Here is a 26598-nt window from a genome sequence, read left to right as displayed (position 1 = left end):
CACTGGCTCATCAGTTGAAGGAGAAAAGGATGCTTCCTTGCTTGACCTAATGCCACGTCCTGGTGGGGTCTGGAACTGAAGTTGATCACTCCAAGAAGTACTCCCGCCCAACTGTACATCATTGCTGAAACCTCTGTAGGGTCTATCTTGCCGATGGGAGATTGTGATGGAGTCTGATTTCTTGCCTACAATGTACAATTCTGTGAGAATGATTTTATTAGATTGTTCTTCGCAGTCTAAGGCAATCTTCCAATTATCTTTAGATACAAGAGGAATTACACTCCCAATTAGATGCAAGACATCAAATGTTGAGCAAGGTTTATCCCTCTCTGCTTTTCGAACTGGGAGGATAAATACTGCAATCCTCCAGTTGTCTGCCATTATTCTATGCCCAAGGATAACTGGAAGATTACCTTCTGCAAATTCAAACCTTTACTCAAAAGCAAGAGTAAAAGAGAATACTGTATGAAATTTCAATTTAGAACATTTTTAAAAAAAAACTAAAAACAGTAGTTGGCCACTCAAACATGCACCATCATTCAATATCTATCCCAGGCCTCATCTCCTCTGCAGTGCTAATTTCTAATAACCCTCAATTCCACAATCTTTCAAAGGTTTACCTACTACCTCTTTCAATACTCAAAGTAATCTAGGCTTCACAGAGTAGGAAATTCCAGGGTTTCACCTCTGTGATAAGAAATACCTATACGGTTTTAAACAAATGATTCTAGTAACTGTGGCCTCTTGTTTGAAATAGCGCTGCAGTAGAAACATACAAAATCCATCACCCTCAGAATCTTATATATTTGAATAAGATCATCCTTTATTCTTCTCAATTTCAAATATTCTTGGACTAACTTCTTTAGCTGCCCATTATTGCCCATCCAGGAATTAGTCCAGTGAATCTCCTTCAGACTGTCTCCAATATCCATAAGGAACTGGAGCTAAATGAACTCAGAATCATTTAGGAGGCAATGATAAAAAGGAGTTTCAGGGAGACAGTCACCCTTAAAAGTCAGGAGATAGGTAACTGGGTGACTGTCAGGAGAGGGAAAGGGAATAAGCAACAACACAGAGCACCCCTATGGCCATTCCACTCAACAAGTATACAGTTTTGGATACTCTGGGGGGGGGCGGGGGTGGGGGGGGGGGGCATTCTACCAAGAACCAGTCATGGTGGTCATGTCTCAGGTGCAAGAGACTGGCCTCTCGGCTCAGAAGGGATGGAGGAGAAAAGAGGAGAGCTATAGTAATTGGGGACTTCTTAGTTAGGAGAGCAGATAGGAGGTTTGGTGAATGAGATCGAAGCTCCCGGATAGTATGTTGCCTCCCAGGTGCCAGGGTCAGGGATGTCTCTGATCAAATTCATAACATTCTAAAGGGGGAGGGTGAACAGCAGATGTCATGGTCCATGTGGGGACCAATGGTACAGACAGGCATAGGGATGAGATCCTAAAGAGGGAATTTAGGGAGTTAGGAAAGAAGTTTAAAAAAAGCAGGACTTCAAGAGAGGTAATCTCAGGAATGCTGCCTGTGCCACCCATCAGAGAGGGTACGAACAGGAAGTCATGGCAGTTGAATCCTTAGAGTTGTTGTAGGGAGCAGGGGTTCATATTTCTGGATCACTGGGATCTCTTCTGGGGAAGGTTTGACCTGTATAAATAGGACTGGCTGCTCCTGACCCAGAAAGGGCAGGTTTCCTAGAGCTGTTGGGGAGGATTTAAACTAATTTGGTGGTGGGGGTAGAAACAGGACAGGCAGGGGACAAAACATAAATGTATCCAGATAGTGGGGTTGAAATGTCTCTATTTCAATGCTAGAGATATTAGGAATAAAGGGAATTAACTTATAACAGGATCAGTACATGCAACTACAATGTTGCGGCCGTTACAGAGACTTGGCTGGAGGAAGGGCAGGATTTGCTGATGCTGGTACAGGGGTTAAGTTGTTTCAAAAGGAATAGGATGGGAGGCAAGCAGCATTAGGTCAGGGATCGCATCACGGCTATAGAAAGGGAGGACGTTCTAGTGTCCTACTGAGATGTGGGTGGAAGTCAGAAATAGGAATGGAACAATCACTGTGCTGTAGGCATAATAGGCACCTAAATAGCCCTCAGGACCAAGGAGCAGATTAGCAGTCAGAGTTTGGAACAGTGCAGGAAATACAGGGTTGTAGTTATGGATGATTTCAACTTCCCTAATATTGATTAGGACCTCCTTACTGAAGAGGGATAGAAGGGGCTGAATTTGTCAGATGTGTCCAGGAAGGATTCTTGACACAGTATATGGACTAGCTGACGAGAGGAGAGGCCATACTGGATCTAATTCTGAGTAATGAACATGGCCAGGTGGTGGACTTCTTGGTGGGGGAGCATTTTGGTGAGAGTGACCACAACTCCCTGAGCTTTAGCATAGTTGTGTAAAAGGATAAAAGCGGACAAAATGGTTAAGTGCCTAATGGGGAATGGATAATTAAGAAGGGATAAGGCAGGAACTAGTGAGAGTAAAATGGAAAGAGATGTTCAAGGAAGAAAGCACAGAAGTAATATGGAGGAAGTTTAGGGACCACAAGCTGGGTTTAGGAGACATTTGTCCCACTGGGACAAGGGAAAGGGGACCCTAGTCAAGGCAACTAGTCAAGAGGAAGAAGGAAACACGTTAGATAAAGGGAACAGCAAGGGCTTAGGAGAAATATGTGGTAGCCTGGAAAGTGCTTAAGAAAGAACTTGGGAGAGATCAAAGGGAGCATGAGGAGACCTGGGCATGTAGGATTAAGGAGAATTCCAAGGCGTTCAATGCATATGTAAAGAGCAGAAGGATCATGAGAATGAAGCTGAGGCTGCTAAAGGGTAAAGGAAAAAAACGTGTCTGGAAGCAGAGAATGTTTGGGGAGGTCCAAAATGAATACTTTGCTTCAGTATCACAAAAGAAAAGGACCTTGATCAGGGTGAGATCAGAATAGAACAGGCTTGTGTGCTTGACAGCATTGAGATTAAGGAAGAGGAATAATTGAATCTTCTTAAAAACATCAAGATTGATAAGTCCCCGAGGCCAGACGCGATATACCCCTGGATGGTGTGGGAAATGAGAAGAGATAACCGGGCAGTAGCTAGATTTTTTAATCCTCTTTGGTTGCAGAGGAGGTGTTGGACGGAGGTGCTGGACGATTGGAGAATGGCAACTGTATTTCCCTTGTTTAAAAAAAGGTAATAGGGAGAATCCTGGGAATTATAGACTAGCGAGTCTTACGTCAGTGGTGTTCAAACTATTAAAGAGGATTGTTAAGGATAAGATTTATGAGCATTTGGAGAAGTACAATCTACTCAAGGATAGTCAGCATGGCTTTGTGAAGGAAAGGTCATCCATCGCGAGCCTAATTTAGTTTTTTTGATGAGGTAACGAAAGAAATTGGTGAGGGTAAGGCAGCAGATGTAGTCTACATGGATTTTAATAAGGCATTTGACATGGTCCCCCCCACCCCCCCCATGAGAGACTCATCCAGAAAGTCATGAGGCACGGGATCAGTGGAAACTTGGTTGTGTGGATAAAAAAATTGGCTTGCAGAAAGAAAGCAGAGAGTAGTAGTGGAAGGAAAACATTCTGCCTGGAGGTCAGTGACTAGTAGAGACCCGAAGGATCTGTTCTGGGTCTCCTGCTCTTTGTGATTTTTATAAATAACCTGGATGAAGAACCAGAAGGATGGGTCAGTAAGTTTGCAGATGACACGAAGGTTGAAGGAGTAGTGGATGGAGCTGAAGGTTGTCGAAGGTTGCAAGAGAATATCAACAAGATGCAGAGTTGGGTAGATGGAGTACAATCCAGATCAGTGTGAGCTGATGCATTTTGGAAGGACAAACCAGAAGGTTGAGTACAGGGTTAATGATTGGTTACATTAGAGTGTGGATGAACAGAGAGATCTTGTAGTTCAAATCCATACATCCCTCAATGTCACTGCAAAGGTTAATAGGATAATTAAGAAGGCCTATGAGATGCTGGGCTTTATTAACAGGGGGAATGAGATCAGGAGTAGAGAGGTCATGTTGAAACTCTATAAATCTCTGGTAAGACCACACTTGGAATATTGTGTTCCGTTTGGGCCACTTCATTTTAGGAAGGATATGGAAAGGGTGCAGAGAAGATTTACTAGGATGTTGCCTGGATTGTAAAACATGTTTTAGGAGACAAGGTTAATAGAACTGGACCTTTTCTCTTTGGTGCGTAGAAGGTTGAAAGGAGACTTGATAGAGGTCTACAAGATTATGAGAGGCACAGATAGGGTGGACAGCCAGCACCTGTTTCCCAGGGCTGGAATAGCAAACACCAGAGAAGATATGTACAAATGAAGGGAGGGAAGTTTAGAGGAGAGAGTTGTGGGTGCCTGGATTGCCTTTCCAGGAATGGTGGTGGAGGCTGAAGCATTAGGGGAATGTAAAAGACTCTTAGGCACACGGATGAAAGAATAAAGGGTTACAGGTAGGGTAGGTAAGTACTTTTTTTTAAGGAATATATGGGTCGACACAACGTCGAGAGCTGAAGGGCCTGTACTGTGCTGTAATGTTCTATCCTTTCTTAAATATGGAGACCAAAAATCATTCACAATGCTCCAGGTGGGTCATCACCAATATTCCATACAAGTCACAATCTCCCCTGTTTTAAAACTCCAATCCTCTTGCAAAAAAAAAGGTCAGTATGCCATGCTACCTCACTTGCTGATCCTGCACATTGAAGTTTTGCAATTATTCAAGAGCAGCCAGATTCCTCTATATTTCATTCATCTGCAATAGTTTTCCCATTTAGATCAGAGGTATTCAACGATAAACTATCATCAAGGTACATTACTTCACACTTTTCTGTACTCTGCCCCAGAGTCCAACTAATGTCATTGAAATACACCTCCCCATCTCGTTCAAACTTTTAAGCAAACATACCTTACTGTCGGTTTCCTCCTTCAAGTCATTAATGCAACTTGTAAATTATTGAGGTTCAAGTACAGACCCTTGGGGAACTCCACTGGTTACAATTTTCAATCCATGCTAGCACACTAACCCAATGCCATCAACCCTCACCTTCTGCATCAACATTTTAAGTGGCTCCTTGCCAAACACCTTCTAGAAATTCAAATACATGTACAGGTTCCCCTCAATTAGTTCCAAGTATCAAAACATGCCTTTATTTTTGTCCTCTCCAAATACACCACTAATTCTTCTTCTTCTTCAATTACTTGTTAGTAATTCAGCCTTTTGCTTCTAATAAAATGCTTTTCAGGTCTCTAATTGGTTCCACCCTTCCATTGATTATCTTTTTACCAATTAGGAACACAAGGGAATTCTGCATGTCCCAGAGAGAATGTGCAAAGTCACACATTGAGCCTCGCTCATTGGTCCGAGGCTCCCAATGGCATATTTAGATTTTCAGAAAGCTTTCAATTAAGATCCCACAAAGAAAAAATGGCCACCAAGATTAAAGCACATGGAAATGAGGGGTAACATAATGGCATAGACAGAAAATGATCTTTCTCAGCTTGATGCACTGTACCTAGTTAAATGCCACAATTATTCATGGCTGGGTCTTAGATGAGTGTAGTTTCTATCAACAGTGTGGCTAAAGAGGGCAAAAGTCATGGTTCAGTCCAATCCAAGATCAATAGGTTTCAAGATACTAAGGGAATCAAGGGGACATGGGAATAGGGGGGAAAAAATGTCAAAATAAAAAGACCAGACATGATATGAATGAATGACAGACCTAGCTACATTCTGCCATTCTAAATCTTTTCCCTCAACTTTCCACCTAACTATCTGATCTTGCATTTCTCCCATTCCACCCAGTCACACCTCTTCCTTTAGCTTGACTCAAATAGCCTCCTGACACACCACCTCATCTTCCTCAGAGCCAAATGGCTCCTCTTCCCAACCTGATCAATGTCCCGAGGAGGAAAATAGACCACTTCTTTTCCAAGTTCACTTTCATTTTCACTCTCCTCCATCCTGCTCATTCTCTCTACATAGCCTTGTATTAATTTCCTTCACCCATCTTCAAAGGGTAGCTCTTTCCCCTCCCCGATCAATTTTACTCTCAGTCCACCTTCCTCCTATTGATTCACTCTTCCCAATCCCCGTCGCATATTTCCCTTCCCTTTCACACACTCTCCTTCTCCTGGAGTTTTGTTTTTCCTTCATGTTTTATTCTTGCCCGTTGCAATTTTTCCAACTATTTACCCCTCCCTCCCGACATCATGAAATCAATTGCACCCACAATGCTATTCTTAACGATTTATGTGCCGTCCCGTATGTCAACGAGGCCTGGTTAGCCGGTGTTCTGTTGTGGGTGTGTGCCCTATTGCTCCCTCCTTGGTCCCCATTCATTGGGAAAGGACACAGTAATGCTTGTGCCTGGCACACAGGCCGACATTTCCGCCCTACACGTTCTAAACTGCGAGGTTGAACTTGCGCCTTGTCCGTTCCGCATCCCAAACCAGCCTGCCCGTTTTGCACTTGCTTACCTTCGTTTGCCAGATCCGCCATTTTAGGATTCTCCGCTTCCCCACAATACACCGCGAACGGAAGACAGCAACGCGCATGCCCCTTCTCCTTGCCGCGCCAGTTTCGTGCGTTGGACGGTCATCCGCCGACGGCGCATGCGCCGCCGCTTCGGCGAAAGCTGTGGCTCGATGTTCGGGCGCCTGCCGGCCTTTGTGTTCGTGGGGTCGGTTTGTCCGGGCCTCAGCACGGCTTCTGACTTGCATTTGGCGTCCTAAACCATGGCGGCTGAATGATTGATGGTAAAACGGATTCTGGGCGTCTGAAAGTTTTTTTTAAAATCAAATGCTCACCAGCCCTCTGGTAAATACCCTCTGTTCTCCATGGTATTTGGCCTGAAATGTTCGAGGAACGTATGATGAAGGGCTCAAGCCCAAAACGTTGGTTGTGCATCTTTATCTTTGCTCTTTTAAAGTACCTGCTTGTGTTTCTCCAGCACTTTTTACTGCAGACTTCAGTTTTACTACTGCTGAGTATGTCCAAGTAACTTAGCATTAGGCAGAAACGGAGCCTGCTGTTTAGAATGTGAAAATCAATGAAACTGCGGATGCTGAAAACCTGAAGGCAAAGGCTAGCTGCTGTATTAGGACCTCTACTTGCTCAGGGGTTTGGTACGACACCAGAAAGCCTGGCAAATTTCGACAGAGGTGTGGTGGAAAGTGTGCTGACCAGCTGCATCTTGGAGACACCAATCCTTCTGAGTGTAAAGCCCTTAAACAGGTAGTTGACACAGCCTAGGACATCACAGCCAAACACACACCCTCCCCCCCACCACTCCGCTGCCAATGGAGAGCACTACCAATAAGTGGTATTTCCGCCCTGCCCACAGGATAAAACAATCTCAGTTTTGTATATATCATATGTGTACTCTAACAATAAATCTGACAGTGAGAAGGGTTATTTTGCAGTCTAGTAAGTCAACCTCAACGTATATGTACTGTGTATCAACGAAAAGATCAATTGGTAAATAGGAAAGGCTGCATGAAATCAATGTTGTGGGGTTCATTCAGGAAGCTGGTGGCTGTGGGGAGAAATGCAGCCTATCTGTGTGCCATTTCACACCCTTGTACTTTCTCCGTTAGGAAGAAGTGAGCATGTCTGGGTTGGGGTGGGTCCTTCAAAATGTTGGCTGCTTTTTCGAGGCAGCAGGAGGTGTTGATGGAGGGTAGGAGGATTGTGTGATGCTCTGAACTGCATTCACCACCTTCTCCTGGTTCTTCTGATCATAGGCGAAGCAATTTCAGGACCACACTGTGATGCATCCAGGTAGGATGCTTTCGATGGTGCAGCTCTAGAAGTTGTTAATGCCTGTATACATGGAGGATATGCCAAACTTCCTAAGGCTTATAAGGAAGTTGAGGCATTTCTTGACAATCGAATTGACATGATTCATCCAGGTCAGGCCACTAGACTCAAAGCTATCTACTTTCTCCAGCACCAGGGGAGTGACTCGACCCCACTGTCTCCACCCTCCCCCACACTATGATCATCTCCTTTATCTTAATGACATTGGCACCTTGCCACAGAAGTCCTGTGTTCCATCTCCTCATTACTTGATATTTGGCCCATGAAATTAAAGATGAAGTTGAAGTGCTATTTGACTGCACAGATGGTGATGAAGGTGGTGGACCGATAGTAGGGGGCTAAATACACACTTAAAAGGTACCAGGTTTGAATGTCATTATAAAGGAGATGTTGCCTCCTATCTTCACTGAATTCAGTCTATATTAGACAGGAAGTAAAGGATCCAATTGCAGAGGGAGGGTGGTGTTGATTCCAAGATCTGTAGTCCATTAACAGTAGCCTGACATAGGTGTCCTTCGTGTTCAGATGTTCCAGGATTGAGTGACAAGCCATGAAGATGGCTGCTGTGGACCTGTTTGGATGGTAGGCAAGATGCTAATTTTGATGTGAACCATGACAAGCCTCTCAAAGCACTTAATAATTATGGTGGATGACAGAGCCACCAAGTTGATAGTCATTTCAGCCTTTTATTGTGCTTTTCTTCAGTAGTGAATCTTCTTTAAATGGGGAACTATTGTCTTTTGCAGGGAGAGATCGAAGTTATCTTTCAGTGCAGGCTGTCAGGACAAGTCCAGAGACTCGATCTCAGCCATTAGCTTTCTACAGGTTTAAGCTCCAGAAGGCTGGTCAGCAGTGATCATGGGCACAGGAACACATGAACTGCTCAGAGGGATGTTGCTACCTCACTTGGTCTCTGTTCAAAGTGGACTTGGAATGCATCAAACTCATCAGGGTATATTGCACTGTTGCATGCTATGGTTTGTACTCTGTAATAGCATGCATGAACTGCCATAGTATCGTGTGAATTGTGGAAGGTCATGTTTCCTCTGCGTCTGGAACCTGGTAGTATTGTGGAGTGTCACAAAACCTCTGTGTCTGAAATCTGGCTGGAGCCTGGTCAAAGTCACCTCACCTGCCAATCAAGAGTTAGATCTGCCCACCTGTGAAGTGGCTCATGATTGGCCCTGGCAGCTGATGTGTGATTGGTCCTCCAGGTGCCAATCAATGATTAGATATTCCCACAGGTGAGGCTGATGCACAATTGTTCCTTGTAGGTCATGGGTGCTACATTGAAAAAACCAAGCACATGCAGTCTCTCTCTTTGCCTTCAAACCATCCCAGAAACCCAAGCTGCCGGCAGCTCCTGAAGGCCGACAGCAATGAGCCCATCCCTGAAACTGATCCTGAGCCATGGATCACCAGGTTTATGTGTATATTCTTATTAATTGTGATCAATGCTGAGCTCCAGGCTACAAGCACCTCTGGTGGGTCAACTGGAATCAACGTGTCCCAGAACCCAAGTCATGGTCGCTGCTGGAAACCAGGTTTATGTGTTAGTCTACCAATCTACCATCTCTAAGCAGTTGGGTAGGATATAATCTGTTTCCTGAGATCATTGAATGACCTTCACCACGAGGTCCACCCACCTCAGCATCTGCTTTTTGACAGATCGCAGCACAGACTGATGATCTTACTTGCCATTGAGGACATGGGATGGAATTATAGGTTTTCTTTGTTAGTCATGACCATTGTTGAGCTTTTGGCTGCAGGTAGCTCCAGAAGGCTGACTACAATGGGCCTGTCCCAGATCCCAAGCAGAGGCTACATTGAGGAGGTAATTTATGTGTAAGTACTTGTTTATTTGTTATGTGGTATACCATGCCAGTGCTTGGTGGATTCTAAACAAATTAAACCCTTGTTTCTTGGTATACCGTGCATGTGGGTGGTGGGTGGTGAACAGGTTAAACCCGCGTTACTCGATAAATGTGCCTGTGTGCTCTGTACATTAGTCTGTCAGTGTGTGGCTTTTTTGGTGAATTCCCCTGTGTGTAAATAAAGACCACTGTTTGTTCATAGCACATGTCCAGCTTTGATTCTCTTTGAAATCATCAAACCTATCCTGAACACATAGTCGCTAATTGTCCATGATATTCTCTCGGACTCAAACCTAATGCAGAACTGCTCTTGGCTTCCCTGATGATCTTGTGAAGATCATACATGGATTTCTTGTATTGTGCTGCGACTCCTGACTTGAATGTCCTAACCTGGCCTTTATTAGAGTTGATTTGGAAGTTTATCCATGGTTTCCAATTTGGGAATATCTGTATTGTCCTCTTAGTCGTGCAGTCTATCACACACCATAACGGCAGGGATATATTCATTGAGGTTGATCCCTGAATGCATAAATACAGGCCAATCTACCATCTCTTAGCAGTTGGGTAGGATGTGATCTGTTTCCTGAGATCATTATTGAATGTCCTTCACCACTGGGTCCACCCACCTCAGCATCTGCTTTTTGACAGATCGCAGCACAGACTGATGATCTGACTTGCCAGTGAGGACATGGGATGGAATTATAGGTTTCATTTATGATCATATAGCAGTGGTCAAGGTTGTGGGACCTCTAGTGGGGCAGGAAGCATTGAAGTTCATGACTATTAGATAATGATCCATATTTTATTCCTCTTACTGAAGTGCATGACCTCACACTTCCCCACTCAACCCCTACTACCCTCCTGAGTGGGGGAAAAAATCTCTTCGTATTCCAGCTAATTCTTGTAGCATTTATTTGAAAGGTTGTTCCTTTAATTTTGATTCCTCTCTAAGGGAAATATAATTTTCCATTTTTCTATCATGAAATGGCAGTGTTGCTGGAGCTGCTACAAGGGTAGAGCTACCGTTGGTTCAGATCCAAAGTGAGCAAGGAGAATGCTCCTCTGCAGGGTTCTACCACTCAGTGCAACTACCAACTACTCGGTACAGGCTTTAAATGGCCTGTTAAAGGAGCCGACGGTGGTTTATTTTAGAATCTTGTAACGACAGGGTATGGCCACAAGACAGCAGTGTTTACATTCAGCAGCAGGAGCCTCGAGGGTTGCAGACTCCAGAAAACAGGGGACCAAAACAAAAAGGGGAGACCACCCACTTTTTGAGAAGAAGTAGAGGGGACAATCGTACAGAATGGTGACCACAGCGGCAGACCTGCGAGGGGCTCTGCAGCTGAAGAACACACAAGTGGTGGGTTGTTGGTAGCACAACAACTGACAAAGATCCCATACAGGCTGATTGTGGTCAAAGGACTATTCGAGACTGGCTGAAGGGGTCCCAGGTATAGGAACCGAGATGCAAACGGCTACCGAGGGCACTGAAGGCTTCCTGATTGTGTCAACAGCTCGGGTTGCCCAATGGTTTGGACTGATGTCTATGTGGCTGCAGGAATGCTGGAGGTGAATCCATGGACATTCATTGATTGGGAGTGTGAGTTCTCTTTTGCATGCTTAAAATTAGTCCAAATTTTATGTGATATTACATAACAATAAAGAAATATTGAAACAGTTATAATTTCCAACACCTCAGTTATATCTTCCTTCATGTTCCACTGTTCCAAAGCAAACAATCTTATCCAATCAATCCTCACCCCTAGAATTTTCCAGTCTTGGCAACATCTACATAAATTTCCTCTCCCACACAGTCATTATCTTACCTGTATACACAGAATTCAAGATCTGGTCTAACAAGTATTGTGTACAGTTACAATATAATCTTCCTTTTGTATTCTGAGCCTCAGCTATTAAAAGCAGAAGAAATGCCTCTTTTAACTCCCTTATTTACTCGATCTTCACATTGTGCAATATCTTGTCAATTATTGACAGGATATTGGACCTGTGGGTCAACAGTCAATCTGCAAGATCATAAGTGAGCAGAGAGGATCACTGGAGTTTCCCCCTACCCCCTTCCACCACCCCCCTCCCAATCAATGAGATCGACCAGAATCATTGTCTGAAGAGGGTGCACAAAATCATTGAGGAATCCTTCTTCCTTGCACACAGCATCTTTCAGCTGCTCCCATCGGTGAAGAGATACAGGAGTCTCAGAGCCAGAACCACCAGGCTGAGAAACAGCTTCTTCCCACGGGCTGTGAGAATGCTGAATGACTAAAGGAACTGCTCACACTAACACTCACATATACAAAATAATATTTATATAGATTAAGTACTTGTCCTGCATATGTATTGTTTGTCTATATGTGTATTATATCTGGTTGTGTGTGCATGTTTTGAACCAAGGACTGGAGAATGCTGTTTCTTTGGGTTATACTTGTACAATCAGATGACAATAAACTTGACTTGAACCTGATCATATATTGGGGGAGTCATGTGATGGAGTAGTGGCCGGTTGGGAAAACCAGCCCTCTCCAAGAAAATTGAAAAAAAGGTCAGGAAAAAGCAAAGCATATCAGAAATAAAGTACAAGAAATAGAAGATAAAGATACAGAGAAGAGAAAGAAGGTGGCTTCCAAGAAGGAGAAAGTAAGAACAACTGGAAAAAAAGAAGTAAAAAAGTCCTCTGCAGGGTTCTACCACTCAGTGCAACTACCAACTACTCCGTACAGGCTTTAAATGGCCTGTTAAAGGAGCCGACGGCGGAGAAGAAGGAAGAAGGCCCTTCCTGCAGGAAGGAATAGGACGCTGTGGTGACGAGGAGCGCCCGACCCTCGAGGTCAGTACCTGCCCTGCAGAGTCGCGACCCCCCAGCTACAAAAATGGCTCTCGGAGCCAAACAAAAGTGCACAGAGGAGAAAGAGGACACCGGCGGGAGGGGGGCTCAGCAGAGGAGTGGGCTGTCACAGACCGAGCAGCTGACAGACGCCCGACACCAGGGCTCTCAGCTGGAGGATAAGGAAGACAGCAGAAGAGGGTGCAACGAAACAGATGTGGAAGACAGGCGGAGGAAAGATCGACAAGAAGAGCAACGTCAAGATGAGCAGCCCAAGAGGGGAGAACCAGCAACAAGGGCCAGCAAGAAGAGGCGCGACAAAGAGATACAAGCAACTCATCCGGAAAAACAGAAGAAACACAGACACAAAGAAGAGAAGATAAAAACACAGATACAGACACAGAATAGGAAGAAGAAGACCAAGATCTTCACAGAGAAATAGAAGGTAAAACTGATGAACAGAATGTAGATAGTCTTCTTCGAAGAACAAATGAGATCACTAAAAGAATGGTTATCATTAGAATTTAATGCAATTAAAAGGAAAATGAAAAGAACAAGATAAAATGCAAAGGTTAGAACTGGTAATGACAGAAATAGGGAAAAGAGTAGAGAATGTGGAAGAGTGAGAAATGGCTGTAGAAATGGAAGTGAATGACTTAAGAGAAAAATTGGAAGAAAGTGACAAAAAAAATTAGAGACAGAAGAATTGTTATCTCAAAATTGATATGTTGGAAAATTATAGTAGGTGGAACAACATAAAAATAGTGGGCCTGAAGGAGGGTGAAGAAGGCACAGACATGAAGGAATTTATAAAAGGATGGATCCCAAAGGTCCTGGGAACGACAGAAATACAGGAAGAAATGGAAATAGAAAGGGCACACAGAACATTAGCTCCAAAACTACAGGCACATTAAAAACCAAGATCCATCTTAGTAAAATTTTTGAGATATACGACAGGAGAAAATAAACTGGAACGAGCAAGGAATAAAATTAGAGAAAATAATAAACCATTGGAATATAAGGGTCAAAAAATATTTTTTTACCCAGACATAAGTTTTGAACTCTTAAAGAGAAAGAAGGAATTTAATACAGTGAAATCAACTTTATGGAAAAAAGGTTACAATTTTATATTAAGACATCTAGTCGTGCTTAAAATATTTATACCTGGGGAGCAAAACAGACTGTTCTCAGATTCAGAGAAAGTGCAAGAATTTGCAGAACGTTTGCAGGACAGGAGAAGAGATGTAACAAGAATGAAGAATGGCGATAAAGTATATATAAAGATGTAAAAACAATGTGTATGTAAAGAACTAAAGAGAGAAAAGAGGAGGGAAGGAAGGTAGTAAAGGGGAAAAAGCTTTGTTATATGTGTTTTTAAAAAAGTGTTTTCTGGAGAGGGCGGGTAGAGAGGGAATAACCGTCACTGCAAAATCAGTTGACACTGCAAACAAGTTCACAACCCAAATGAAAAGGGGAGTTGTGGTTGCCCGGCAAGGGATATGGGGCAACTCAGAGAGGGGGGGAACTTTGGGGTTAAGGTATTAGTGGATGTGGGAACTGTGGGGGTACTTTATGTCTTAAATGTGTTTAATAAGAGAAAACTAAGACGAAAATGGGGAAAGGGGGATGGAGGTGGCAAAGAAGTGGAAAAGAGATGTATGCAAGAACATTATGGGAAGAATTAAATCAGATACTAAATAAAATTACAAAAAAATAACATACCAAAAAAACCAGAGATATTTCTTTTAAGTAACATAAGAAGTCGAGAATTTGACCTCAAATTGGATAAAATCCAAAAAAAAATTCATTATGATGGCTTTTAGTGATAGCAAAAAAAAGTATAATGTCAACTTGGAAAGTGGAAGAGAGCATGAGTATACAGCAATGGTACATGGAAATGAATAAATGTATTCCATTGGAAAAAATAACATATAATTTAAAAAATAAAGTTACAGTGTTTGAACAAATTTGGGAACCATACGTGGAACGTATCAGAGAGAGCTTGCCTATGACCTCCATCCCCTAAAATGAGAATGAAAATGATAAGAGGACAAAACGACTGGATTCAGTATGTAATGAATAGATGACGCATTTTTCTTGTTTGTTTTCCTTTGTGTGAAAATATTGTTTTATGGCTTTATTGTATTGTATGTTGAATATTTATGGGTATTGGAGGGGTATTGTGGATAGAGGGGAGGGGGGGAAGGGGAGAAAGACCACTGTGTAAATTTAATGAGATACGTTTGTACATATTTTGGTTGATATGGTTCACAGTGATTTTAAAAAAATGATTATATATTACCTTTTCTTCTTGTGCTGTAATTGATGGCCAAAGGCCAAAAAAAAGCAAAATAATGGAGTTTATTAGAATATATGCTTTAATTCCAAGATCCCCTGAACTATTGAAAGTATAATGTTCAGATAAAGAAAGGGGAAATGTAATGCACTGTCATCCATCGTCATAAAATACTACAGTACAGAGTTCTATAGCACAGCCCTTAGGCCAACATCCATGCTGACCAAACTAGTCCCATTTGCCTCCTACCCCTGCTAACCTTTCCTATCCATATACCTGTGTAAAAGTCTTTTGAACATAACAATTTTTCCTACTTCTAAGTTTTCCTTTGACAGCTCAATCCATATTCCCACCACACTCTATGTGAAGAAGGTCCCTTTCAAATCCTTCCCCTCTGGCTTCAAATTTATACCCTTAAATGTTAAATTCCCTTGCCTGGGATAAAGATAATGACTATACATTATTATTGCCCTTCATGAGGTCCCTCTATAAGGTATTGCTTGAGCCTCCTATTATCCAATCTCTCCTTAAAATTCTGGCTGGCTGGTTACAGCACAGTGAATCGTTCTTTCAAAATTAATCATATCTTTCCTATGGCTGGACTGTGTTTTGCTAAAACTGTACACAATACTACAAGTGCAGTTTCATTTAGACAGTTATAACTTGTACTGACCTGGTATTTTTTTATTGTAACTTTATTAATTTGTTGGGTTATGGTATTGTCATCAGGAATGAATTTCAGTATTTGATATGTTAAATTATATAACCAGATACACTACCCTTTATCCGGACATCTAAAATCCAGAAAACTCCAAAAACCGGCATTTTTTTATGATGCTGGTACAGCGGAGGGAGAGAAAGACAGCATGACTAGGTTTTGGAGGGGGGGGGGAGAGACAGCAGTGCAACTTGGGTGGGTGAAGGGGGGGAGAGATGGCAGCTTGACTCCAGTGGGGGGGGGGGGGGAGAGTCGGCAGCACGACTCAGTGGGCGAGGGGGAGAGAGACGCCAGCGCGACTGGAAGGGGGTGGATACAATTCGGGTGGGCTTAAATCTGGGGCAGCTGGCTTTTGTTCTGAAATCCGGAAAAATCCGAAATTCAGAACACACTATCCCCCAAGGGTTCCGGATAAAGGATTGTGTTCTTGTATAGTGTATATATGTTTTGTGCATTTAAAACACCAGTAACTAGTCTTGCTCCTTTAATGACAAAGAGCATAAATTGGGAAATTCCATGCTCTTTATAATTTACCCTCCTAACATTATCACACATTGATGATTTGTGCCCCTAGTCAGTGGTCGAAAGAGAAAACACTGCTACTAGAAAGGTCCCTTTATGAAAGCAAGCTGTTCTTCACCTGTTTTCCTTGATCCTAATTAGCTGCCCTTCACCAGTTGGTGTTTTATCTGTAGTTTGCATTTTATTTAAATTACCTGACTCAAGGGATTAAAGGTTCAATTTTTGTCACGTAATACTTTTAGAATGTAACATAAATGATTTTTTTAAATTTTGTCTACTGTAAGGTAGATAGAGTATCGCCACTTTGTCCAGCGCTCCTCACAGAAATTTCCAGCAGCTGGTATTCCTATGTGGTCTCCCCTCCAAGTACTGACCAGTCCTGAGCCAGTGCTGAGCTTAGTTACATTACTGTTAGGATGTGAAGACAACTTGCCACCACAGCATAATAACACCACTATAAAAATGTGAAATTGTTAAATTAAATAACACAATAACTAATTTTATTTATTTTTATTTTAAATTTAGACATAATAATTTTGGCCCACGAGCCCAATTACATGCAATTAACCTACAACCCTGATACTTTTTAAACAGTGAGAGAAAACCAGAGCACCAGGAGGAAACCCACGCAGACACGGGGAGAACTTACAAACTCCTTACAGACAGTGCAGAGTTCAAATGCTGGTCCTGATGATCACTGGTGCTATAACAGCTTTGCACTAACCATGCCAAGACTTCTAAAATGTTAGTAAACTAGTAGTTATGAATTAGTGCAACTTCGAGTAACTATTAGCTATTGCTCAATGACACCAGTCTTGTCTCTGAATTGGAAACGTGAGCACAAAATCTTGGTTGACATTCAGTACTCCAGAACTGTTATGCTGTGGGGATTGGCTGCCAATTGGGTCAGTCAGTAAACAACAGTCTATTTACTTTATCATTTAATGTGTATGATGCCATGGCCTTAGTTTGAAGGAGAATTCTTCCCAATGTCTAATTAATGTTCTTCATAAATTATCCCTATATTTAGTTTATTTGGACTGTACAATTGGTGCAATAAGAACTTGCTGTGTACAAGTTGGCTGCAAGAATAATGGCTATTCATCAAAATGTGTTACATTGATCATGGAGCATGTTGGCAAAGTCCTGAGGTTGTAACATTCATTATCTCAATACAAGGTCTCTTTATTTTGATGTCTCATTTTTACTACATTCCTGATCATCTTCCAAAAGCAATGGAGTTGAGTGATGTTTTGAGAGATCGGTCATGGCCTGAATTAACTCATACCTAAGCAAACACCTGAACCCACTGCAATTTGCCTACCAGTGGGCTGATAACGCCTCAAACCGTGCATCTTGGCGCCTCACAGTTTGGCGGGCAGCAGCCTCCTTTGAAGAAGACCGCAGAGCCCACCTCACTGACAAAAGGCAAAGGAGGAAAAACCCAACACCCAACCCCAACCAACCAATTTTCCCTTGCAACCGCTGCAATCGTGTCTGCCTGTCCCGCATCGGACTGGTCAGCCACAAACGAGCCTGCAGCTGACGTGGACTTTTTACCCCCTCCATAAATCTTCGTCCGCGAAGCCAAGCCAAAGGAAGACAATTGTTCCACAGCAGAAGCTATCTCACTGGCTCTGCACTCCGCCCTGGACAATATCTAAGACAGGCTGCCTTTCATCGATTATAGCTCAGCTTTCAACACCATCATCCCCTCAGTTCTGGTTCAAAACCTGAGCCTCTGTACGTCCCTTTGCAACTGGATCCTCATTGGAAGACCACAGTCAGGGCAGATCGGTAACAACATCTCCTCACTGACAATCAACATAGGCGCACTTCAAGGATTGATGCTTAGCCCACTGCTCTATTTTCTCTACACCCATGACTGTGTGGCTACGCACAATTCAAATGCCATCTACAAATTTGCCAAATACACCACTGTTGTTGACAGAATCATGGGTGGCAATGAGAAGTGTACAGGAGTGAGAGATCAGCCAGTTGAGCAGTGTCACAACAATAACCTTGCACTCAACATCAGTGAAGCAAAGGAATCGATTGTGGATTTCTTGAAGGGAAACCAGGAGAATACAACAGTGGGTAAGAAACTTCAGGTTCCTGGCTGTCAACATCTCTGAAGACCTATCCTGGGACCATCAAGTCAATGCAATTATGAAAAAGGCATGCCAGCGGCTATAATTCATGAGGAGATTTGGTATATCACAAAAGACTTGTAAATTTCTACATGTGGACCTGTGACTGGTTGCATCACTGCCTCGTATGGAGGTGTCCATGCATAGAACAGGAATAGGCAGTAGAGGATTGTCAACTCTGCCAGCACCATAATGGGCATCATGGTCTTCCCTCCAATAAGACGCACATTTAAGGTGACAAAAATAGGTTATTCCCCTCTGCCATCAGATTTCTGAACTGGCAATGAATCTATGGACACTACCTTATATTTTCTCTTCTTTTAACGATTTATTTTTTTAAAATCTTGTATTTACATCATTGTAATTTCATAATTATTTTGCACTTAGTTCTAAACAATAGTATTGTCTCAAAACAACAAATTTCATTTCACATATTCATAACAATAAACCTGGTTCTGATTTGGTCCTTTACAGAAATTGCTAAAATTAAGTCAGAATATAGAAACACGGTAGATTTACACATTTCTGCTGTTGTGACAGATAAATGTTCAAAAGACTATATAGAAATTTCTAAATCTAACAAATTTGGGACTATACAGCTTTAATAGTCATGCATGTGGCATAACATCAAACTTGATTCAGTCAGTACTATTACACTCTCCCTGTAAGATCATATTCAAATAGTATATGACATTTATGTGCTCCTCAAATACATGAGCTAGAAAAGTTTTAGATTCGGTCATTGGCTCATTTAAAATAATCACAGCCCCTGAATGTGGGAAAATATTTATTAAGTGATTATCACTATAAAAACCATCAAGTAATATTTCGTAAAAACACAATGCTGGAGAAACTCAGCAGTCAAACATTGGTTATGTATTTTTATCTTTGCTATATACCGGCATCACCTACGGCTCCTAGAACGCTTCCACCAGCATTGTCTTCGCTCCATCCTCAACATTCATTGGAGCGACTTCATCTCCAACATCGAAGTACTCGAGATGGCAGAGGCCGACAGCATCGAATCCACGCTGCTGAAGATCCAACTGCACTGGGTAGGTCACGACTCCAGAATGGAGGACCATCGCCTTCCCAAGATCGTGTTATATGGTGAGCTCTCCACTGGCCACCGAGACAGAGGTGCACCAAAGAAAAGGTACAAGGACTGCCTAAAGAAATCTCTTGGTGCCTGCCACATTAACCACTGCCAGTGGGCTGATATCGCCTCAAACCATGCATCTTGGCACCTCACAGTTTGGCAGGTAGCAACCTCCTTTGAAGAAGATCGCAGAGCCCACCTCACTGACAAAAAACAAAGGAGGAAAAACCCAACCCCAACCCACCAATTTTCCCTTGCAACCGCTGCAACCGTGTCTGCCTGTCCCACATCGGACTTGTCAGCCACAAACGAGCCTGCAGCTGACGTGGACATTACCCCTCCATAAATCTTTGTCCACGAAGCCAAGCCAAGAAAAAGACAAAGTACAATGTTTCGGGCAGAAAGTAAAATGTATATGGAGCAATACATTCTATTTTCCAGTAGGGTGTGCTAAAGCATAATTTATCCTTTCCAATAATCAGAAGCATTGAGGTCATGATCTAACAATGAGATTATTGTCATGTGCAACGTACATATGCATCGAAATTCTTACTTGCTGCAACAGAAGGAGTATTACAATACAACTAACGTGGTATTCTTAATTGAATTACAGAGTGACAATAAATACAAAGCAAATAGATATATAATATTCACAGTTGTCCAAGTGCAAAAAAGTGACTTAGCAATAGTGTAGACAATCTTTTTGTGGTGTCAGAGCATTCTATGTTTAGTGTATCAAGGGGAAGTTAAAAACCCTGATGGCTCTTGGAAAGAAACTGTTCTTGAATGTCAAGATGTTGGTCTTCAGCCTTCTGTACCTACTGCCCAAAGATAGCAGTGAGAAGAGGTTATGACCAAAGTGATGGGGGTTCTTTATGGTGTTGACTGCCTTCAGCCAACAAGTATTGAACATTTCAAATGAAATGCAATAGTAAACAATAGGAATTTTCTATAAAATCTGCAGCAAGCTGCGTTGGCAAGCCATAACCATATCACCATTTACGGAGCGGAAACAGGCCATGTTGGCCTTTCGAGTCCGCACCGGTTCACTGATTTTGTGCGCCCTCTTCAGTGAACTTGCACTTTGCTTTAGTGCACAGAAATACCTACCACATTTGCCATGAACATTTCAATTTTAAGGAATTGTAAAGAGAAATTATGTATTGCCAAAGAGTAAAGAAATTTCATTTATAAATTCTTCAACTTTTGAAGTATTATTACTACACTATTGCAATATAGGAAAATAAAATTATTTGTTTTTAATCTGAGAAACTATACAAATTTAGCCCATCACAGAACTAACTGAAAATTTCAGCAAAGCATGACAGATGTGGCAGGGCAATAAATTGCCAAGACCCATCTTGATTTTCCATTCACAGACAGATTATTCATATTTGAATGCCCTTGTCCTGAGTCCTTGTACCAAAGCTGAGATTGAACGCTTTGAAGATTTAAGTGCTCAGTATATTGAATCTATTTTCTCTGATATTCTGTAGCTCCCTGCAATCAAAGCAATTCACAAGGAGTCTTTAAGTTGGAACAGACATTTCCCACACTTCTCTGTTGAATTCACAATCAAAAGGAACCAGACTTTTGGGAGTTTGCTGAAAATATTTAAATGAAACTTAATCTTGAAAAATTCATCAGGGGTCAGCACTGTCAGAAATAAAACTTCTCACACATGAGTCTCTTTAAAACTGATGACACGACAAGCTTTATTTACAAGTCTGCAGAGTTGGACTCAACTGGCTTCTCACCAGTTAAGCCCCGATACATACAGTGCATTGATTTTTATACCCTTATTGTTTGCCCTTCCCCTTCTTATTAATACTGTTTTAATTGGTTAGTATTGCAAAAGCATTCTAAGTACAACTGCATTTTTAATTATCACGTTCGTTACGTACGCTGCGAACTCTACATACACTAAATTCTGTTTCTCACCCTTCTTATCAATCTTTTGTCTCCTGCATGTCTCTCACTATGACCATGGAAAGATAGGTTTAAAAAAACATATCCAGCTGAACCTTTTGTCCTTGGCTGCTAGTAAGCTCCCTGTCCGTTCTGGCTTCCCTTTTTATGATTAATCATCACATTTTAACTTAAGTCATTTTAACCTAAATTCTCTATATATAACAATCCACCCCTTTCTCTCTTTAAAATGTGTGTATTATATATATATGAATGAGGATTTTAACTCGGGGAAGAGAAACGTTTCATGATAAATTAATCTCGTGCTGAAGTAAAATTCTAACGGGGTCTCCCAGTTCCCCTGGTTGCATAGCCTGTTGGACCATGGAAATCACCAGGCTGCATAGACAGGGAATAATACAGGGCAAAACAAGTAGGAGGAATAAAATACCTCTGATGACCCACAATAAGGTACGCCACCAGGTTCCTCCAAACCATTTGTCCATCCAATTTAATTTTGCAAAAGGATGCCAGGTTTGAACCGGTACATGGGACAAAGTACGAATATTATCAGCGATTTTTCGAATGGCTTGGCCATTATCATCAATCTGTAAGCAGCAGTTAGTCAAATTAAGCTTTCCACATACACCTCCTTCCGTGGCTAGGAGATAGTCTAGGGCCAGACGGTTCTGATATATAGCAGAGCGCATTTGACCTTGCTGGGATGCAAGTAATTGCAGGGCTAGAGCTGTTTAATTTGTAACAATTTCAAGGACTGCTTGTAAGCGAATAATGCGATTTAACATATAAATAGGAGTACGATAACCCCAGGATCCATCTTGAGCCCATGTAGCGGGACCATAATATTGAATTATGCGTTCTGGAGGCCAAACATCTCCCCATTGTCCCAAATGTACCGTGCTAGAGCGGGGCTGACGGTGTAATGTATCAAAAACCTTCACTCCTAATTTATGACCGTGATCGTGGGGTAGGAGGAAAAATTCTGGGTGGATTATTCCTCGGAAACAAGTTCCACTCCACTGTAAGGGGAGACGAGTATAAGCTTTATTACCACATACCCAGAATAATCCATTTGGGGATACTCCATACCCCCTTTCCCAAACTCTTTTAAGGACGGGGTTTGATTGGTATGGTCCTGTGATGGTGGAACTGGTACAATTCCAAAACTGAATACTGCTATTAGACAGGGGTAGGCAATTAGTTTTAAAAACAGTGGATAAGAACCAAGTCAGGGGATTAGGAAACCAAGTGAAAATACCAGGCGAAATGCGAATCCATACAGCCTTGCAGGGACTTTTTCCTACTGGGTATTTGCCGGTTCGTGAGAGACAATAAAAACCAGAGGGGACGTTAGAGAGAGACCAAGTTTCTCTTGATCTCATTCGGTTAGTTGTCCAAATTCGGGAAATCATGGTCAATGAATTGAGGGACTCCCCCCACCAAGGCCATTGCTCTGACATCCGTGGACCCCCGCAGACCCAACAATTGGTTACATTAAAGGTTCCTGCAATTTTAGTTGCAAGATCAACAAAAAGGTTATCTCCCCCAACTGCATGACCGAAACTTTCATGGTTATTTGGATGGACTCGAACTAAGTCCGGCTGTCTTAAAGGGGCAGGCACTTTCGAGTGTGGAGTGGAACTTTTCATTGGAACAGTACGCTGGTGTATGCAAAACCAGAGTCCATCAGGGCATGGTGGGCCTGAGTCACCCTTCCAACCGTTAAGAGGGAAAGGAGTGGTATTAGGAATCTGTATATAATGACCCATATTATTTCCTTCTTTTTCCACACAAGGGGTATATGGATGTTGGGTGGTATTTTCTGCCCAGCATTTCTCAGGAACTGAGGTATGGGAAATAAAATTACCCTCCTTTCTTCCCCAAATGTGGTCCTGAAACAGGACCACTGTGTCTCTGCATTTCTTACATTTCACACCTGATAAAGACATAGGCAAACTAAGAAAAATCAAAGAACATAACAATAACATTGTGAATCAAGTCTTTCTGCGAAATCGCAAGGTAAGAGGTTTTTCTCCAGGAACACAAGTCCAATCTGAGTTCGTATCAGGGTCCTGAGGCGCCTCTACAGGTCCCTTAAATCTGGATGCGTGCGTCCACCCCTTCTCTCTTGTTCGTGCTGCAGCCTCTGTAGTTAAGAGAACTTGGTATGGACCTTCCCACTGGGGCTGGAGTTTTTCAGTTTTCCAGGTCTTGATGAGAATCCAGTCTCCTGGTTCTACTTTGTGTAAAGAAAAGTCTAGAGGCAATAGTCCTCTCTTTCGTAAATCTGTAAGAGAGCGTGACAGTGCCTGTAAATAGTTCCTAACAAATATATCCCCTTCCCCCAAGGTGGGACACCCCTCAACTGTACTCCAGAAAGGAAGCCCAAACATCATTTCATAAGGGGACAACCCTAAATCTTTTCGTGGGGCAGTACGAATTCTTAATAAAGCCAGGGGCAGACACTTTATCCAAGGCATTTTAGTTTCCACCATTAATTTTGTCAATTGCATTTTTAGGGTTCCATTCATACGTTCAACCCTCCCTGAGCTTTGTGGATGCCAAGGGGTATGCAATTTCCAAGAGACCTGTAATGCATTACAAATCAATTGCTGGATTCTTGAAGAAAAATGTGGACCCCTGTCTGAGTCTATAGAATCCATTATACCATATCTGGGGATTATCTGCTCTTGGAGGAGGCGAGCTACTGTAGAGGCTGTAGCATTTACTGTTGGGAAGGCTTCCACCCATCGGGTAAAGTGATCTATTACCACCAACAGATACTTCCATCTTTGGACTTGAGGTAACTCTGTGAAGTCGATCTGGATACGTTGAAAAGGGCGTATGGCTAATGGTTGACCTCCCATGGTCCCTGTCCTCATTACCTTCTTATTAATTTTTGTGCATAGGTGACAATTCTGCACCTCCTGTTGGGCCAAGGTGTAGATTCCCTTACACACATATTCTCGAAGCACTGTGTCACATAAGGCTTGGGTGCCCCAGTGGCTCTGATGATGCAGGTGTTTTAAAATATTGCGAGTTATTTCTTTATTTAGAACCATTCTTCCATCTGGTGTCTTCCATGTTCCATCAGGCAGCTGGCTTGCGCCCAGCTGAGCCATATCCTTTTCTTCCTTAGCAGTGAAAATGGGAGCCTTCTTTATGCCTTGTCTTATTGGGATTAAGGTCAGCAAACGGACTTCTTGTTGCATGGCTGCCCTTTTAGCTTCTTCATCAGCCAGTCTGTTTCCAATTGCTGTCGGGATATCTCCCCTCTGATGGCCTGGTATGTAGACCACTGCTATTTCCTGGGGTAATGTCAAGGCTTCTAAAGTCAGAGTAATCATCTGTTCGTGTGCCAATTCCTTTCCTCTTGATGTAATTAGACCACGCTCCTTCCAGATCTTACCAAAGGTATGCACTACCCCGTATGCGTATTTGGAATCTGTGTAAATCGTTCCAGTTTTCTCTGCCAGTATTCTGAGGGCTCTCTGTAAGGCATATAGTTCACAGGACTGTGTTGACCAGCTTCCGGGTAGTCTCGTGGATTCTACTACTTTCCAAGTATTTCCTTCTATTATAGCATACCCACTTCTTCTCATTCCGTCAACACATCTGGCGGAGCCGTCAATGTAGAATTCATATCCTTCTCCCAGAGGAGTATCGCAAAGGTCTTCTCGGGTCTTGGTCTGAAGATCCGTCAACTCGACACAGTCGTGCTCCACCTCTCTCTCTGTTTCACTGCCATATAAAAACTGAGCTGGGTTGCAGCTATTAATCTTTGCAAACTGTAGATCTTCTCCGACCATTAAAATGGTTTCATACTTTAATATGCGAGAATCAGTCAGCCATCGATGGGCAGTTTGTGTTAATAAAACACTCACAGAATGGGAGGTGTACACAGTCATCTTTCCTCCAAAAGTAAGTTTAGAGGAAGGTTTTGTTTTCTTTCCCCTCTGGATTCAGCATTCATCTGTCGGATAGTCTGTACCATAACCTTTGTCGCCCTCTTTTGATCTTCTTCTCTCTGCACATATACTTTTTGCGCCTTTTTTAACAGGTCGCTTAGGGGTTTTTCGCTCCAGTCCTCCTCCTTTTCTAGTTTCTTTCTAATGTCCTGCCATGATTTGGAAACAAATTCAATTCGAATAAGCTGTTCACCCATTGGTGTACTAGGGTCCACGCCCGCATACTGTTGGACATTCTTTCTCACCCTCTCCAAAAAATCAGTAGGGGACTCGTCTTTCTCCTGGTGGTTCCCAAATGCCTTGGTGAAATTGTGACCCTTTGGCACAGCCTCCCGTATCCCTTTAATTGTCCACTCTCTATATTGTCTCATACTTTCCAATCCCTCGGGTGTTCGTTTGTCCCACCTGGGTTCATTTAAGGGATATTTTTGTTCATGGGGTCTGGGGTCCCCAGGTTGTTCATATTCCCACATGAGGAGGGCAGCCCGTCGAATCATCTGCCTCTCCTGAGGTGAGAATAATGTTCCCATTATTGCCTGCATCTCTTCCCACGTATATGTGTTTGGTCCCAGGAATTGGTCGAGCTGTTCAGCCAGTCCTATAGGATCTTCCAATAACTTTTTCATTTCTTTCTTAAATCCCCGCACCTCTGTACTAGTTAGGGGAACATTCACATATCCCGTTCCCCCTCCCGGTCCTCCCATAGGAACTTCCCTCAGGGGATTTAGGCTTATTGAAAACTTTGATGGTCCTGGACCAGTCTGGGATCTTGTCCAGGGTCGGTTTACCGGTGGAAGTTTAGGGTCCGACTCCCTTAATTCATCCTTTTTTTTCCCGGCCCCTTTCGGGGCAATCAGATTCATCACCTTTCCCCTCCGGTAATGAACTTTCCTCGGGCGCAGTAGGCACCGGGGGAATATAAGGAGGGGGAAGGTTGTCCAGAGGTTCCCACTTCTTTTCTCCCGCTACCCTCAATTTAAAACATTTTGTTAAGGATCCTGGCCAGGGAACCCAACAAAATGCATATGCTGACTCTTCTTGATTCACCTTTGGTCTCGAATTTACATATATGTTTAATGCTTGTCTAACCCAATCCTCATCAGATCCAAATTTCGGCCACCAGACCGAGGAACCTTTAATAGGTTGTTTCGACCAAAGGAGACAATATTGGACCATCTTTTCCTTGTTTTTGTCTCGATATCTTTTACTATCCCAATTTTCAAACATTCTCCCCAAAGGGCTGTCAAGGGGAACTCCCAGGAATTGTCCTGAATTTTCAGACGAGCCCTTAGATTTTGATCCTCCCATTTTCCCACCTAGATCCGTTTATCGTTGCTGAGGACCCTCTCGTTCTGGACCC

The 26598-nt window shown here is 42.6% G+C and overlaps 1 protein-coding gene and 1 long non-coding RNA gene across 4 annotated transcripts in view; one reads left to right on the top strand and one right to left on the bottom strand.

The window, feature by feature from the left end:
* LOC138758658 (ran-binding protein 3-like) overlaps positions 1-6545 on the bottom strand; it is an 89330-nt gene extending 82785 nt beyond the window's left edge. For both annotated transcript variants that reach the window (XM_069927934.1, XM_069927936.1), the window contains exon 1: positions 6499-6545. In XM_069927934.1, the coding sequence (XP_069784035.1) occupies positions 6499-6520 (22 nt within the window). In that variant the 5' untranslated portion in view covers positions 6521-6545. The remainder of the gene's footprint in view (positions 1-6498) is intronic.
* Positions 6546-6610: 65 nt separating this feature from the next.
* Positions 6611-9915, top strand: LOC138756475 (uncharacterized). Of its 2 annotated transcripts, none has more exons than XR_011353086.1 (2): positions 6611-6838; positions 8587-9915. It is a non-coding gene; the product is annotated as an uncharacterized lncRNA (long non-coding RNA). The 2 variants fall into 2 exon arrangements; XR_011353087.1 differs by having other exon boundaries at positions 6611-7255.
* The last annotated feature ends 16683 nt before the right edge of the window (positions 9916-26598 follow it).

Source organism: Narcine bancroftii, chromosome 3 (genome assembly GCF_036971445.1).
Source record: "Narcine bancroftii isolate sNarBan1 chromosome 3, sNarBan1.hap1, whole genome shotgun sequence".
Classification (NCBI taxonomy): domain Eukaryota; kingdom Metazoa; phylum Chordata; class Chondrichthyes; order Torpediniformes; family Narcinidae; genus Narcine; species Narcine bancroftii.
Note: the sequence above shows the minus strand (reverse complement) of the source record. Positions and strands in the feature narration are given on the sequence as shown.